This window comes from Lotus japonicus, chromosome 3, assembly GCF_012489685.1.
Source record: "Lotus japonicus ecotype B-129 chromosome 3, LjGifu_v1.2".
Lineage (NCBI taxonomy): Eukaryota > Viridiplantae > Streptophyta > Magnoliopsida > Fabales > Fabaceae > Lotus > Lotus japonicus.
The window spans coordinates 79,554,596-79,572,136 of NC_080043.1; the positions used below are offsets into that span (position 1 = coordinate 79,554,596).

At 40.0% G+C, this 17,541-nt stretch overlaps 2 protein-coding genes across 2 annotated transcripts; both read left to right on the plus strand.

The window, feature by feature from the left end:
- Window positions 1–251: 251 nt before the first annotated feature.
- On the plus strand, window positions 252–3,779 carry LOC130746259 (MDIS1-interacting receptor like kinase 2-like). The gene is made up of 2 exons (XM_057598829.1): window positions 252–2,821; window positions 3,197–3,779. The coding sequence occupies exons 1-2, from the start codon at window positions 298–300 to the stop codon at window positions 3,511–3,513; spliced, it is 2,841 nt and encodes a 946-aa protein (XP_057454812.1). The 5' UTR covers window positions 252–297; the 3' UTR covers window positions 3,514–3,779.
- A 9,494-nt stretch (window positions 3,780–13,273) lies between these two features.
- LOC130744796 (calcineurin B-like protein 7) lies at window positions 13,274–16,693 on the plus strand (the record flags this gene model as incomplete). Its single annotated transcript, XM_057596950.1, has 6 exons — window positions 13,274–13,498; window positions 14,441–14,549; window positions 14,808–14,860; window positions 15,580–15,660; window positions 15,752–15,864; window positions 16,101–16,693. Coding segments are annotated over 6 exons (645 nt in total), but the record flags the coding sequence as incomplete, so codon positions are not given.
- Between the last annotated feature and the right edge of the window lie 848 nt (window positions 16,694–17,541).

Genomic DNA, 17,541 nt, shown 5'->3' on the forward strand with positions numbered 1-17,541 from the left:
ATTTGATTTTTTAAATTTGTTAAATGCAAAGCTCAAGTCAATTTTAAGTCTATGAATGTTGTTATTTAATATAAGTAGTTGAATAGTTTTTTATAATACAAATTTTTTCAGTTTTTAATTTATTTATTTATTTATTTTTTAATGTATTTAATATAAAAGTATGTGAGGTTTTATGATTTAATGCATTTATTGCATGCAAAAAACACAAGTGTGCTTTACATATATATATATAGATATATAGATAAGGGAGTAAGTGCATTTTTTTTTTCAGGCGATGAAGAAGCTAGTTTGTGAACAATGATCAACCACAACCAAACATGTTATGCTTTCCTTACAGTTCCAGTAGCTTTGGTGGTTTTGTTTTTGCTGGCTCTATGTCATGGCACTTCAGGGCTAACACAAGCTGAGGCCTTGCTCAAGTGGAAACAAAGTCTCCCTGAACAACCAATTCTTGATTCATGGGTCACCAACTCAACTGCAAATCAGAGTCCATGTTCATGGAGAGGTGTCACTTGTGATTCTCAAGGAAGAGTCACTATAATCAACTTGGCCTACACTGGACTTGAAGGTACCCTTCAGTACTTGAATTTTTCTGTTTTCCCAAACCTTCTTGGCCTTGATCTCAAAACAAACAGCCTCACTGGCACAATACCACAAACCATTGGTGTGCTTTCAAAACTCCAATACCTTGATCTTTCCACCAATCATTTCAATGGCACTTTGCCACTTTCTATTGCCAATTTGACCCAACTTTATGAGCTTGATGTGTCAAGAAATAGCATAGCAGGGATACTAGACCCTCGCTTGTTTCCTGATGGATCAAGCCACCCCAAAACTGGTCTTATTGGTATTCAAAATCTTCTCTTCCAAGACACCCTCTTAGGTGGCAGGATCCCAAATGAAATAGGTAACATCAGATACTTGACAGTGCTAGCTCTTGATAATAACACCTTCTATGGTGCAATTCCTCCATCACTAGGAAACTGCACACATTTAAGCACTCTCAGATTGAATGAGAACTATCTCTCAGGTCCAATACCCCCAAGTATTGGCAAGTTAACCAACCTAACTGATGTGAGATTTATGTTCAACAACTTGAATGGCACCGTGCCACAAGAATTTGGAAACCTGTCCTCTCTGGTTGTGCTGCATTTTGCTGTGAACAACTTCATTGGTGAACTGCCACCACAGGTGTGTAAAAGTGGAAAGCTTGTGAATTTCAGTGCTGCAGACAACAGTTTCACTGGTCCAATTCCAGTGAGCCTCAGAAACTGCACATCATTATACAGAGTTAGAATAGAAAACAACCATCTCACAGGCAATGTAGATAAGGATTTTGGAGTGTATCCAAATCTTACTTACATGGACTTCAGCTATAACAAGGTGAAAGGTGAGCTCTCTTCAAAGTGGGGTGCCTGCAAAAATCTGCAAACACTCAAAATGGGTGGGAATTCAGTGAGTGGCAACATTCCAGGTGAGGTTTTTCAGTTAGAACAACTAACAAAATTAGACTTATCCTCCAACAAAATTTCAGGAGAGATTCCTCCACAGGTAGGAAATGCCTCAAACTTGGATGATTTAAATTTAGGTAAGAACAAACTTTCTGGCATGATACCTGTAGAAATTGGAAAACTTTCAAATTTGAGGTCTTTAGATTTGTCCATGAACATGTTATTAGGACCAATCCCAAGTCAGATAGGGGACTGCACCGGATTGATAAGTTTAAATTTTAGCAACAATGACTTGAATGGCACAATTCCATACCAAGTTGGAAATCTTGCAGCCTTACAAGAGTTTTTGGATTTGAGTGAGAACTCACTTTCAGGAGAAATTCCTTATCTTAGTAGGCTTTCAAGTTTGATAAGCTTGAATATCTCTCACAACAATCTCTCAGGTTCTATACCCGGTTCCATCAATGAAATGAGGGGCTTGTCATCCCTCAACCTCTCCTACAATCATTTGGAGGGCCCTGTTCTTAAAAGTGGCATTTTCAACTCTTATCATCCTCTGGACTTGAGCAACAACAAAGGTCTATGTGGGAATATCAAAGGTTTACAACCTTGTCCTGTTTCGCTCATTGATGGTGGAAAGAACAAGGTTTGGATCCCCCTTGTTGCTTCTTTGGGGGGTGCTCTTGTACTTTTATTGGTGCTAGTTGGTGTTTTCTTCTTCTGTTACAAGAGAAAGGCAAGAGCTTCAAGACAAAAGTCTTCAATTAAGAGAACAAATAATCCATTTTCAATTTGGTACTTTAATGGCAGAGTTGTGTATGAAGACATAATGGAAGCTACCAAGAACTTTGACAACATGTATTGCATTGGAGAAGGGTCACTTGGAAAAGTGTATAAAGCAATGATGCCAGGAGGTCAAGTATTTGCTGTGAAAAAGTTGAAATGTGATGCAGATAACCTAGACACTGAGAGTGTAAGAAGTTTTAAGAGTGAGGTAGAGGCCATGACAGAAACAAGGCACAGAAACATTGTGAAGCTTTATGGATTTTGCTCTCATAGAGTGCACACTTTTCTGGTTTATGAGTACATGGATAGAGGAAACTTGTGTGATATGCTGAGAAATGATAAAGAAGCGTTGGAACTAGATTGGCATAAGAGGGTTGATGTTGTTAAAGGTGTAGCAAATGCTTTGTCCTACATGCACCATGATTGTGTTCCACCCTTGATTCATAGAGACATATCAAGCAATAATGTTTTGTTATCCTTCGATCTTGAAGCTCGTGTCTCAGATTTTGGCACTGCAAGGTTTCTGAAGCATGATTCACCTCTTTGGACATCATTTGCAGGCACATATGGCTATGCTGCTCCAGGTGTGGTTTTTTTACTCTGTTATGTGAGAAATATACTTACTATTAATTTGGTTGATCGAGGAACACCTACAATTGTTTGGTAAAAAGTTTCTAATTTTATTTCCTACTTTTGTTGTTTATAAAAATACTATTTTGCTGATAAATTTTAGGCCATGGAAGATGTTATTTACTTGTAATTGAAAAGGAAAACTGACATTAAATACAGAAAATATTTTTTTGAAACCATACAAGTTATTTTTTAGGTTTCTCATTTAACTTTGAAAAATGGAGGACTTATTCTGTTTTGGTTATTGGCTTGTATCTTACCATACCAAATACAACTTTCTTCATATTCTTTGCAATTGGCTAATTATGAATCTTTGCTTTGTACTACAGAGCTTGCATACACAATGGTAGTGACTGAGAAATGTGATGTGTTCAGCTTTGGTGTTTTGGCATTTGAGATTCTGACAGGAAAGCACCCTGGTGATCTTGTTTCATACATACAAACTTCGAGTGTTCAAACGATAGACTTCAAAGAGATATTAGACCCTCGCCTCCGAGCCCCACTTCTTGCAAGGAAGAATGTTTTGAAGGAATTGGCATTGATTACAAACATAGCTCTATCTTGTTTACAAACAAATCCTCAATCTAGACCAACCATGCGAAGCATAGCTCAGTTGCTTGAAATGGAGAATGTAAATCACTCTTGATTAAAGTGTGTTACTGTTACTACTGTAGAGTGTAGACCTTAGTGGTTATTTTTGTTTTCTTGTCTAAAAAGCAGTGTATTACTTTTGAATTTAAATCACTCTTGATTTTTTTTATTTGGGTTTCACCTTTCTATTGTATTGTCTGGGTGTTTTTTTTTTGTTGGGATTTTTTAGCTGTGTCCGTTCCCATTTTCCACCTTTTAAGTATTGTTTTTGATGTTTTTTTTAGCTTGTGTCTATGATTTTTTATTCTGGTTTTGACTTTATTGCAAGGACTGATTTGATGTTGGCTGCTAGATATTCTCAAGATTCATGAGTAAAACAAATCATTTACATCTTAGGGCAGCAAAAAGAGTTCTATGGTATGACATGAAAACTATGGAATATGAAATAAGATTTGAGAAGAATTATAAGTTTAAACCTAAAGGATACTGTGACAGTGAATGAGATAGACGTACTAATGATATGAACAGCACTTCATGGTATGTATTCACCCTTGGTTCTAGTGTGATTTCTTAGTGCTCAAAGTGTGTCTTAGTCATCTCTCACTTTTCATTTATTTTGGTTACAACATAAAAACAATATGTAATGTGATAGGAAAAGAAGAGAGACATAAACAGAGAAACTCGATACATGACATATTTGGTTGAGCTCCCAACCAATGCATTTATTTCTCCACCTCCTAATGTTTCAAACTCCAAAAAAAATGGCTTTTATTTTCAACACTTGCGTCTAACACATTGAGCCATATGAATATACTGTTTCCAAAACTTAGAAAAAACTGACACAAATGGCATGAAGTCATGAACTGAACCAAGAAACAACTAGTAATTGAAGTCTTTGCCCATTAGATATACAAACCATAATATGAAGAATATTCAAGTACAAACAGTGTGAGATCACTTAATAAACTTTCTTTTGATATGTTTTCTGTGTACATACTTCATCCTTACAAGTGCAAAACACAGCACACAGATCTATCATAGATAGTTGTGGCAACGTGGATCATTTTCTGCATGGCTTTTTACAGGACTCACAGCATAAGCTATTCTTTCCCTCGAACATGGAGGTCGCCGTGGTTGCCCAAGTAATCTCCTACTGCTCACCCCAATTTCATCATTTGAAGCTACAAAATAACACAACAACCCTATGATCCAATACTAATATTCCCATAATTATGCATATGCATAATAATTTTGGTACAAAACGGCTAAAAGAAAAAAAAAATCGACTACAACACTAGATCCTTAAGAAGGAAGTTCCACGGTAGTCCTCCGCCAACAAAGGAAAAGCATCCAAGGGAGGCTCTTCAAGCCACGGGAAGTGAACATCCATGCGAGCACCCTCCTTCGCCAAGAGATCCATTTGGATTATTTTTAGAATAAAATTATGTTGAGTAAAATGAAGTTTAATAAAAAAAAATGAATCTAAAACGGTATATGAAAATAAATCCTCTCTTTTCTCCCTGAAAAACTGTGTTTGATTTAAAATGGTTCCTATATAAAGCTTATTTGGTATTATTTTTTAATTTTTAACAAAATAAGTATTCCATTTAGGCGGTCAACGTGGATTTTTTCACATCCGTTTTAATTACTAAAAAAATTCCAACAAATTTAGTCATTCTCAAATTTTCCCTCTTTTTTTCCTCCTTGTCCTTCTCCCACCTACCACACTTTCTCCCTATCATTGTTTTCAACCAGCCACCCAGACCACTTATCCTGCAACTACCATTAACTACCGCACCTAAGATGTGATTCCTTCGGCTGACGAAGATAGGATGATCTCAGGGTAGCAACTTTTCCTTTTCCTAGAGATCCTTGCCTCTGTTTGCCTGGTGTGACGCGACTTCTTTGCTTGGAATTGATGGGTGATGCCCCATGGAGGCTCCTTTTCCCAAATTAGGGTCGGAAGCCTCTGGCTCTGCTACAGATGGACGTTTGGGGGCATCTTGCTCTCCCTCTACTCCAGTGTATGGGGGTGTTGGTGAGGGTCTGGCAGATGCTGAGGTGGATTTGGGGACGGAGCGGCGGAGGAGAGGTCGGCCAAGGAAAGTCTTGGCAACGGGTAAGCAGAAGAACCTAGGAGATACGATTGAAGAGGTCGTCGAGATACCGATGGTTGAGATTTCACTAGACAGGGGTTCTTCTCTAATTCTCCCTGAAGCTTGCGGTTCCGCTCGTGCATTAATGAAAGCTCGTAGGGTCTTTTTAATTGTCAGACAACTAGGAGCCATCAGCCATCCCCGTTGATTCTGTTTGGTTTCTATATTTATATTTTATCATAATTTTAATTATAAATTTGACACCAAAACTTTGAAAATGAAAATAAGGTGACATATTTATAATAAATTGAAAATAAAAAATAAAAACCAAATATATATCCTCATTTTTTCAATATTGATGTGAAATTACAATGTAAGTTCGAAAGGGGTTATGGGGTTTTGTTTTTGGTTTTTATGGGTGCATTGCATTGCCTTGGGGTTGTTTTGTTGTTTGTCTTGTTTACTTTTAGACCCTTTTTGTTTTTCTCTCTTGTTGTCTTGGGCTTTACTTTGCTGGGGTTTTCTCGGTCTTTGGGGGTGCTCTGCCAGTGCTTGTTCGACTGTTTCTATTCTTGTTTCTGTCGTGAGTGCTTTTGGGTGTTCTTTGGGTTGGTAGTCTTAGGCTTTGGGGGATTTTTCTTATCTGTTTCTCTGGGTTGTTTGTTTTCCCTTTTGTGGTTGCTTTCTCACTTTGCCAATTTTTGATCTCTTTGAGAAGGATTATGTGTCTTGTCAATTTTCTTAACATTATATCAATATAATTTTGCTTTAATTTTGAAAAAGAAAAAAATGTCTCCGATGTCTCCTCTTCTCCTCCCTTTTGGTTTGGACAACAATGGGTTGGACATAGCCAAATCATTAACATAGGATTAAATGTAATTAGTTTGAGTCATTTTTGTTTGAGTGTTTCTCTTGTGCCTGCCAGCAATTGATGTGTTGGACTCTTACCTATCATGGATGGAAGACAGTGGTGGATTGAAATAATGTTCTTCATTTAAAGTTTCAAACCTTCAACACGCGGCCTACGAGATTAATTAACTAATTTCTTAATCTTGTTATGTAGAACGCATGAGGGATTAAATCAAATACATCTTGGAATATTATATTGACATTAAGTTTTTCATCTTTGTTATTGAGAATTGAGAGAATTGATGAATTGTTATTCAGTAAAGTAAAAAATGAATTGGTGATTTACATCAATTGCAATCTTGCTTTAAATACACACTCTATTAGTGTTAAAACTACCGCTAATAAACTAATAACTAACTGAACTACCTCTAACAAACTAGTAACTAACTAGTAACTAATCTAACTGTAAGAGTGAGATAATTGGGTGTCTATTATTGATGAAATGTTACAATATTTATACAATGCATAGTTGACTAATACATAAATGCTAAGCCTAATTACAGGGAAACAAATATGGAATAATTGACATATTCCTATTCTATCACACCCCCGCAGTCGAAGCGGGAGGTTCACTGACGCTGAGACTGGTCCGAAAATCATCAAAGAGAACTCGAGGGAGGCCTTTGGTGAAGATATCCGCAATCTGGTGGCGAGAAGGAACATGAATGATGCGTGCTTGACCACGGGCGACCTTCTCTCGAACAAAGTGAATGTCCATCTCAATGTGTTTAGTGCGCTGATGCTGGACAGGATTGCCTGATAGGTAGATGGCACTAACATTATCACAGTAGACCAAAGTAGCTTGAGAAAGAGGAAAGTGAAGCTCCAAAAGCAGGTTGCGTAGCCAACATGATTCTGAAACCACATTAGCAACGCCTCGGTACTCAGCCTCAGCACTGGACCGGGAAAGCGTGGGTTGTCTCTTGGACGACCAAGAAATGAGGTTGTCGCCGAGAAACACACAGTAGCCAGAAGTAGACCGGCGAGTGTCGGGACATCCACCCCAATCGGCATCAGTGTAGGAAATAAGCTTCTCGATAGGAGAAGGATAGAGATTCAAACCAAACTGTAAAGTGCCCTGAACATAACGCAGGATGCGCTTCAGTGCAAGCAGATGCTCTGTGTGGGGGGCATGCATGTGAAGACATACCTGCTGAACAGCATAGGAGATGTCAGGACGGGTGAATGTGAGATACTGTAAAGCCCCAGCAAGACTCCGATATAAAGTAGGATCATCACACGGAGTACCAGCAGAAGTACTGAGTTTCTGCTTGGTGTCAACAGGAGTGGCAGAAGGATTGCACGAGGTCATACCGGCCCGAGCAATAATGTCACGTGCATATGTACTCTGACTGAGAAAAAGTCCACCTGCATGTCTGGTGACGGCAATGCCCAAGAAATAGCTCAACGGTCCCAGATCCTTCATAGCAAACTCGGAGGCAAGAAGAGCCATGATAGATTTGCGAAGGTCATGAGAAGAGCTGATGAGGATGATGTCATCAACATAAAGCAGGAGGTAAGCCATGTCAGAGCCTCGTCTGTAGATGAAAAGAGAGTGATCAGAGGTGCTATGGCGAAACCCAATGGTGGAGACATAATCTGCAAAACGCTGGTACCAAGCACGAGGCGCTTGCTTCAATCCATAAAGAGATTTCCGCAAGCGACACACATAATCAGGATGAGTACGGTCACGGAAACCCAAGGGCTGATGCATGTATACTGTCTCATGTAGATCACCATGGAGGAAGGCATTCTGAACATCTAGCTGGTGAATGGGCCAAGACCTGGAGAGGGCAATGGTGAGAACTGTGCGAATGGTCGCCGGTTTCACCACAGGACTGAAGGTCTCATCACAATCAATACCTGCAATCTGTGCCCTGCCATCACCTACAAGACGAGCTTTGTAACGCTCAAAACAACCATTAGCTTTCGTCTTATGACGAAAAATCCACATGCAGCGAATGATATTAACATCACGAGGACGAGGTACCAAATCCCAAGTTTTATTTCTAATTAAAGCATCAAATTCAGACTGCATGGCGGATTTCCAATTTGGGTCTGAAAGAGCTAGCTTTGGGTTTTTGGGAAGAGGTGAGATGGTGGGATCATCAATGGTGACAGAAAGATTGAAGAGCTTTCTGGGTTTGTAGATACCTCGCATGCTGCGAGTGGCCATGGTACGGATAGGAGGTACAGGCGGAGTCGGCAAAGGCGGTGAAGGAGAAGGTGGTAGGGAATCAGAGGAGGAGGAAGAGGGCGTATGGGGTGGTGGTGTGGTCACGATAGGAGGGACTGCAGGAGTAGGGCTAGGCGCAGGTAAGGTGGATGGATGAGTCCACTGGTGAATAAAAGAGGGATGTATAACATCTGAGAAGCAGTCATATGTGGAGGGAGAAGGGGTAGTCATGGTGGCAAAGGGAAACTGAGTCTCATCAAAGATGACATGGCGGGAGATAATGATTTTTCTGTGCGACAAATCAAAACACTTATAACCTCTGTGATGAAGTGGGTACCCTAGGAAGACACACGGGGAGGAACGGGATTGTAATTTGTTAATGGTACTGGGAGGAACCAAAGGGTAACAAAGACAACCAAAAACTCGCAAATGTGTGTAAGACGGGTCACGACGATACAGAAGTTGAGTGGGAGAGAGATTAGACAGAGCTTTCCGAGGAATGATATTAAGTAGTAGGTAGCCATTTGAAGGGCATGATGCCAAAAGGAAGGAGGAACAGACGCATGAGCGAGAAGGGTACGAATCATGTTGTTAATGGTGCGTATTTTACGCTCCGCCTTACCATTTTGAGATGATGTATGCGGGCAGGAGAAGCGAAAAATAAGACCATTAGCAGCACAATAATCATGGAAAGATTTATTGTCAAATTCCCGCCCATTATCACATTGAAGACATTTTACAGATTGAGAAAAGTGCGTGCGAATTTGATTCGACAGAGAGGTGAACATTTCAAAAACTTGAGATTTATTACTTAAAGGAAACGTCCACAAGAAATCTGTAAAATCATCCAGAAATAAAACATAATACCGATGACCGGCAGAAGACAAAACAGGCGAAGTCCATAAGTCACTGTGTAAAATGTCAAAAGGCATCACAGTAACATTATTAGAGGACACAAATGGCAACCTAACATGTTTGCCAAACACACAAGACTCACAAACTGCGCTAGAATTAAAATGCTCATAACTAATGAACTTATTACTACGAAGAGATTGTAAAGCAGAAGAACTGGGATGGCCAAGACGACTGTGCCAGAGACTCTGAGCTAGACCAGCAAATGGAAAGGACGGAGTGACTGGGTATAGGTCGCCAAAGCTGTTACATCTCATGAGTGGAATCCCCGTCTGAAAATCATTAACCGAGAAGCCAAATGGGTCAAAACAAACAGAAACATTGTTATCAGTAGTAAGTTGTCGCACAGAAATCAAGTTTTTAACAATTTGTGGTGTGTGCAAGACATGGGAAAGAGTTAAAGGCTTTTGTTTTTGGGAGGTGGGTAGGGTGGTGTGTCCAGAACCCTGAATTGGAATACCCTGTCCGCTACCAACATACAGTTTCTGATTAAGATGACTCAAACTAGAATAAGACGTGAGATTACCTTGTGAAGCCGCTACATAAGATGATGCGCCAGTGTCCATGTACCAAGTGCTGTCTGGAGGAGCAAGCGTCATAGTGTGCATGGCAGTGGCAATGTCAGTGGGCACGGGGGAGGCCGAAGCAGCATAAGCCTGAGGACGCGGTCCCAGAATGCCTGGTTGCCGTGGGGGAGCAGAGGGACGAGTCCACTGAGAGGTTGGGTATGGGCACGGAGGCACAGCCCATGGAGGTGGGGCCCATCCCCAATGCTGGTACGGGAAGTACTGTGGCGGAGGAGGCATCGGAGGAGAGGAGCCCTGAGAGGTGCCACTGCGGGATCCACCACCGTTGCCGCGATTCCCACCACGACCCTTAGAATTGTGGGAACGAGAACGGTTGGAGGACCGACGATCAGAGCTCTGGGAGGAGACATCAGAGGCACGCGACTGAGTAGCAACATAGGCAATAGGAGGCTCAACGGGCTTCATCTTAGCCAAACCTGCTTCCTCTAGGGTAAGCATGGAGCGAGCCTGATGAAAAGTGGGGAGCGGATTGCTCTGGCGGATCAATGTAGCAACGCCCTTGTAGGCATCAGTAAGACCAGAAATAAGCTGCAAGACAAGACGATGATTGTTCACAGGAGCACCCACATCCCGGAGCTGGTCAGAAAGCGTCTTCAGACGCTGACAATAAGTGGTGACATTCGGAAAAGTCTCCATACGGACACCGGAGAATTCCTGCTCCAAAGCAACTGCACGCGCATTCTGATTGTCGTGGAAGATATCAGCCAAACGCTCCCAAGCGGCCAAAGCTGTGGAATTGGGTTCCATGACTGTGGACAGCAAGTCGAGGGAAATGGTGGAATAGATCCACTGGAGGACGATGGAATCCAAAGTAGCCCACTGATCATAGGTGGGGTCAGTGACGGCCGGGGGTGGTTTGGCTGTGGAAGGAACAATATGATGCAAAACCCGATGGGAACGGACATGAATGCGAAAAAGTTCCGCCCACGTGCCATAGCGATCAGTCTCCATATCAAGTACAAGAGGAATATGATTCCTAATGTTAGAAACAACAAGAGCAGGATGAAAATCCGGCTTTGCAGGAGTCGGAGTAGGTGAGGCAAGATCGGCGGTGGGAGGAGGAGTCGCATTGCTACCGTCATCGGAGGTGGAAGACATGCTACTGTTTGTTTGTTTTTTTTTTTTTTTTTTTTTTTGAACTGGGGCTGCCTGTCGGTTGAACCGGGTCTGGGCGGTTCAACCGTGTTGGTCGAACCGGGTGGAAGATAGCTGGGCGAACCGGTGTGGAGGTGACCCACTAACTTGCGGGTCGGGTTGCTGTGTTTGGCTGCTACACAGCAAGATGAAGGACAGGTCCAAGCGTGGAGAAGGAGCGGCTTGGAGGCGGTGGCCGGCGGGGAGCGGCGGCGCGAGCTGCACCTGGTTGAGCGGCGGCGCGGTGGGGCGGCGGTGGTGCGTGGGGTGTGGGTTGTGCACGCGGGTCCGGGGGAGATCCGAGAAGGGGGATCGCGCGGGAGAGCAAGGCACGCAAAGGAGGAGGCGTGCGGCGGCGCTGTGGAGCGCGGCGGTGCTGGGGCCGGCGGCGGCGAGAGGTAGAGGGGCGGCGGCCGGATTGAACAAGAAGGAAGCGGCGGCTGCACAGCAAGGAAAAGGCAGCAGCAACTGTAGAGGGAAACAGAAGGAGAATAAGGAAAAAGAAATTAGGTCAGAAAGGATCTGAAGCTCAATGATACCATGTAAGAGTGAGATAATTGGGTGTCTATTATTGATGAAATGTTACAATATTTATACAATGCATAGTTGACTAATACATAAATGCTAAGCCTAATTACAGGGAAACAAATATGGAATAATTGACATATTCCTATTCTATCACTAACTGCCTAACAAACTATTGTTAGTCTGTATTACCCCCCCCCCCCACAAGCTGGAGCATGGAGATTATACAAGCCCAGCTTGTTTACAATCCAGTTCTATGTGTTTGGTCCTCTCGTGAAATGTCGGATTGTGGGCAATGTGGAGCGTAGACTGATTGTCACAAAAGAGAGGAACCGGTAATGGAACGGTGAGCTTGAGGAACTGGAACAAATAGGAGAGCCACTGGACTTCACACACAGTAGCAGCAAGGACCCTATACTCTGCCTCAGAGGATGAACGAGAGACGGTGGTTTGTTTCTTCGTGCGCCATGAAATCAGAGAGGTGCCAAGAAAAATGGAATATCCAGTGATAGAACGGCGAGTATCGGGGCAACCGGCCCAGTAGAATCACTATAGGCTTGGAGCTTCAGTGGAGAAGCTGCTGAGAAAAAAAGACCTTGACCAGGTGCTCCTTTGACATAACGGAGAACACGAGTTGCAGCTTGCTGATGAACATCAGTTGGAGAAGCAAGAAACTGACTTAATTGTTGAACAGCATAGTTTAAGTCAGGTCTAGTCATGGTGAGGTAAAGCAACCTTCCAACTAAACGACGATAGCTAGTGGGATCATCAAGAGGAGTACCACTATTCTGAGAAAGATGCAAGGTAGAATCCATTGGAGTGCGAACTGATTTGCAGCCAAGGAGACCTGCATCAGTGAGAAGTTCAAGAGCATACTTGCGTTGGGTAAGACAAATGCCTTTGGTAGATCTAGCCACCTCTAATCCAAGGAAATATTTGAGGTTGCCAAGATCCTTGATGCGAAATTTACTGTGAAGAAAGGCTTTGACAGACTGAATTTCTACATAACAATTGCCAGTAAGTAAGACATCATCCACATATAAGAGCAAGACAGTAACTGAAGTGGACGTGTGCTTGAGTAGTAAAGTGTGGTCATGTGGACACTGTTCATAGCCCAGAGATGTCAGAGCAGTCACCAATGTTTGGTACCATTGTCTGCTTGCTTGCTTCAACCCGTAAAGGGACTTCTGCAGAAGACAGACCTGATTGGGCTGAGGAGTATTAACACCAGGAGGTAGACGCATATAGATCTCCTCATCCAAGGAGCCATGAAGAAATGCGTTGTCGACATCAAGCTGATGGAGAAACCAATGCTGAGATGCAGCAAGAGCTAACAGTAGTCGAAGTGTAGTCATCTTCGCAACTGGTGAAAAAGTATCCAGATAATCAAGGCCTGCAACTTGAGTATAGCCTTTGGCTACAAGACGCGCTTTGTAGCGATCAATAGACCCATCTGGCTTGTGTTTGACACGATAAACCCACTTGCAACCAATTGGTTTCTTGGTGGGAGGCAAATCAACAATTATCCAAGTGTTGTTGGAGCCAAAGCTTCTAACTCCTTATCCATGGCATCACGCCATTCATTTATTGCTGGTAATTTATAATGATAGATTTGTTAATTATCTCTATATCTATTTACAGGAAGAGCTTTACTTTGCTCTTTTCAGAAACAGCAACAAGCGAAATCTCTTTTTGGACAGGGTATGTGGATCTAATTGTGTTGTTTTTGCTGATTGATTGTAAAGTGTCCTGGTTCTGAACAATCCTATTTACCTTATAATTGATGAGTCATTTGACAGTATTGGTTGGTCAGTAAATTTCATATAGTGTTATTAGTTAGGTTGCGTTATGAAATTGAAATGCCTTTACTAGTAATTCTTCTTGTATCAGTCAAGAAGGAATTTTACTCATTGGTTTTGTTAGTGTTTTGTTGTCTTAGTGACTATGCTTTGTTTTGAATTCTAAACAGATTAAGTTATTCATGGTGCTAGAGCTCACCGAAATATAAGAAGACTCAAACTGCCCCTTAACTTAAAATTGATAAATCAAAACATGGTAAGAAATAAAGCAATCTGCTGGTTAAAGCGAGTTCGGTTGGTATTACCCCTCTATAAAAGGCAAGACCCGATTCATAATAAACCAGGTTCTCTCTTCAGCTAAGAAAATGGCTGCACAAACCCTAGCTCTAGAATTCTTATGTCATGGTGTGAACACTTAGTAATTATGTATGCCTAATTTCATTCACTCTATCTATGCACATAATATCCCTGCTATACAACCATAAAACTTATGCCGAGTGCCATTTTCAATTCAAGTTTAGGGACTTTGAGGTTTGAGAACATGTTTCTGTTTTCATTTCCTATTTTCACACTTATAATTACAGAAGTTCCGGAATATTCTTTGAAAACAGGAAAGGAATTGAAGTAAGGTGGAAATTTTGTAATTATTAGTGAAAACAAGAAATAAAGAAAAACATTTTCTCACACCAAACAGGCCCTTGTATTTTTTGTTTGAAACAGGCAGTTCAATTTTCTTCTGTGAATGGTCCATCCTATTGTTACTGACATGTAGGGGTGTTGTTTTGAAGCTTGCCGATCATGGTCATGAATTCTTATCTCTTCATTAAATTTTGACTCCATGCAGATGTTTGATCTTTTTGATGTCAATGGCAGTGGCCAGATCGAGTTTGGGGAATTTGTTCGATCCTTGAGTGTCTTTCACCCAAAAACTTCTGAAGCTGTCAAAATAAAATGTAAGAAATATAAGTCATGGTACAAAAGCAATCCCAATTTGTTTATCATGCATAGGAGCCCGTTTGGATACGAGCTTATTGGAGTTTCTCTACTAAAAAATGCACTAACTAAACTCCAATAAGTGCTCTCTGATCCGCATCTGAACGGGCTCTAAGTAATACAATACAATCATAGAATACATTATTCATTAGCATATTTTAATTTAGGTAATATTGTTAAGCTGATGATTATTAACTGTAATTTTTTTTTTCTGGCAGATGCATTTAAACTGTATGACTTGAGGCACACTGGTTACATTGAGCGTGAAGAGGTAAATACGGGCTTGCATAGGGAATCTGTTTAATTCTAATCATAAATGTTTTATGAGTTGGCGAAAAGCAAATAAGCTTGCATAGTTAGTAATATAAACATAAGAAAGCATTACTATGTGTCTAATAAACATACTTGATATTAAGCTAGCTCGGAACATGTTTTATAAGTTGCTAGGTAACGATTTTGGATATCATATCAGTAATCACTGTATCTGTAAAACTAGTTTTCTGCACATCTATTGCTTTTGTAATTGTCCATAGCATGGGTTGAATATCTGCCTAACAACATGGATGGACAATGTTGGTTCATTGGCTGAATATACATGCCTATGCTCAGTATCATATTGCACAGGAGCCATAAGTATTGACTAGACGAACATCTGCACCAACCTCTAGCAAAGTAGAATTGGATATGTTAGTTCTTGTCAAGGGTGGTTTCTTTGTAAATTCCCCAATATCTGAGTGACATCTGAACCTGGTTTACGAAAATTTGAATGAAGCATTTGCTTGGTTTATTGACATTTCTCCTTACATAGCGAAATATCACGCGGAGGACCTGAATAATATATTTACACAGTTCTCTGTATAATCTAATTCATGACTCTACAGGGGACAAGTTTGTTGGATATATTTATCTTATATTAGTTTCTCTTCTAACAATAAAAAAAATAATTTAACTGCTCTTGATTTAACCTTGCAAATATATGAAAATTTACAGTTAAAGGAGATGGTGCAGGCGATTTTGGTTGAATCTGATCTGGTTCTCTCTGATGATGTGGTTGAAACAATTGTGGACAAGGTTTATTTTAGTATAACTCTGAAATCATCTATCATTCTTAAATTTTTCCTTACAAGGTTCTCATATTTTCTGTGGTGTTGAGTGTCAACAGACATTTGTGGAGGCCGACTCAAAAGGCGATGGGAGGATTGACCTAGAAGAATGGAAAGAATACGTGGGAAAGAATCCATCAGTGCTCAAGAACATGACTCTACCTTATCTAATGTACGTTTTAAATTTTATGGCATGAGTCTTCTGTTGCTTGCATATGAAGTTCTTGATATAGTACCCAAATGCACTCAGTTAAATGGTTCTTTATTCCTGTTTTTTATGGATTTAATGATAGCTACTGCATGATATATAAACAACATCGAACACAAGCAACTTGAATTTTTCATCACTATATATGCTATTCCAAGTAACCTGGTTGTTTCTAAACCACTTCTTGATGCTAATTTCAGGGACATAACTCAAGCATTTCCCAGTTTTGTGCTGAATGCAGAAACAGAAGAATCACACTTGTAGCTTCAACATGTATATCTTTACCCAGAAAAATCTATCATCCAATTAATACAAAGTACAAAGAACAATTCACAGGGGGAAGTATGGCCATTCTTGTTTATGAATCTCTTGTCTATGTTGGTGATTTTAGAATCACAACCAGATTTCCAACAGTCTATGGTGGTTATGAAACGGTGGCAGCAAAGCCTGCAATTCGCCTTCAAAAAGAAACGATAAACATTGCACAGCTAGAGAAAATTTTAATTTGGCACCTTATGATGCGGAAGCTAGTCCATTGAATCCCCAGACAGGAAGGTTTCAAGCCTCATGATTTTACTTTTGTTAACCTCAAATCCATAATTCTTTTTTAACAGAGCTTGAGTGTAATTGTGATGTGTTCAGAGTAAAACCAGAAGTCTGTGTGACCATCAAATGTACATATGTGCTCGGGTATTCCGTGTCTATTATCCATGTCCTGCTTTTCATGATCAAGGATGAATTCCGGGTACCGGATGTTTATACCAAAAAATGAAGGATGAATTGGTTGAACTTACTCCGTCTAGTTCTATTTATAAGTAGTATAACTTTTTATGAGTTTTTTTCCCTAAAAAGTTATGAGTCACTTTATAATATTATAAAGTATTTGATATTTTTTTTCTGAATTTATCCTCATATTTAAAAGAGATTGTGAGAATTTGAAAAATTATTAACTTAGAGATAAAAAATTAAAAATCCATGAGTTTTAAAAAACAATTAATGTAGATAGGATTAATTGAATGAGTAAAATAAAGGTAATTTAGATAAATTAATAAAAATATTATAAATTTATTGTTTGTATATATTTTTCTTAATCCTAAAGACTTAGATGGATGTGGCTTATAAATAGGAAAAATTGGATAATAACTACTACTCCATAGAAAAATTTGTTTCTGACTCTAGAAAAATCAAAGTAGGCCACATGACAACTAAATCAATGAAACTAATTTCCTTGTAGCTTACTTTCTATTGTTAAAGTATCAAAATATAAACTCTTGCTGGGCTACTCACCAGTTTACATTGTTAACCGGTCTGTTCTTACCCTGCAGTGTCATCAAATTGTATCTTGGGCCTTGGGCCAATTTGAATGAAATCCATTCACCTTTGATAAAAAAAAAAAAACAAGTGTGGATAATTTCCGTGAAGTAGACATGGTAATGTGATGGTGGAAATATAGTAATGTGATTATATATATAAAACTATTTATATTGTTTTTACCTAACAATTTAAGCTTTTGAAATAATTAATAGCACAAGAGAATAAATCAAAGTATATCTTTGAAATATTATATATATATATATATATTTATTTATATATTGACATTATTAAGTCTTTCATCTTTCTTTAACTTTGTGACTATAGTAA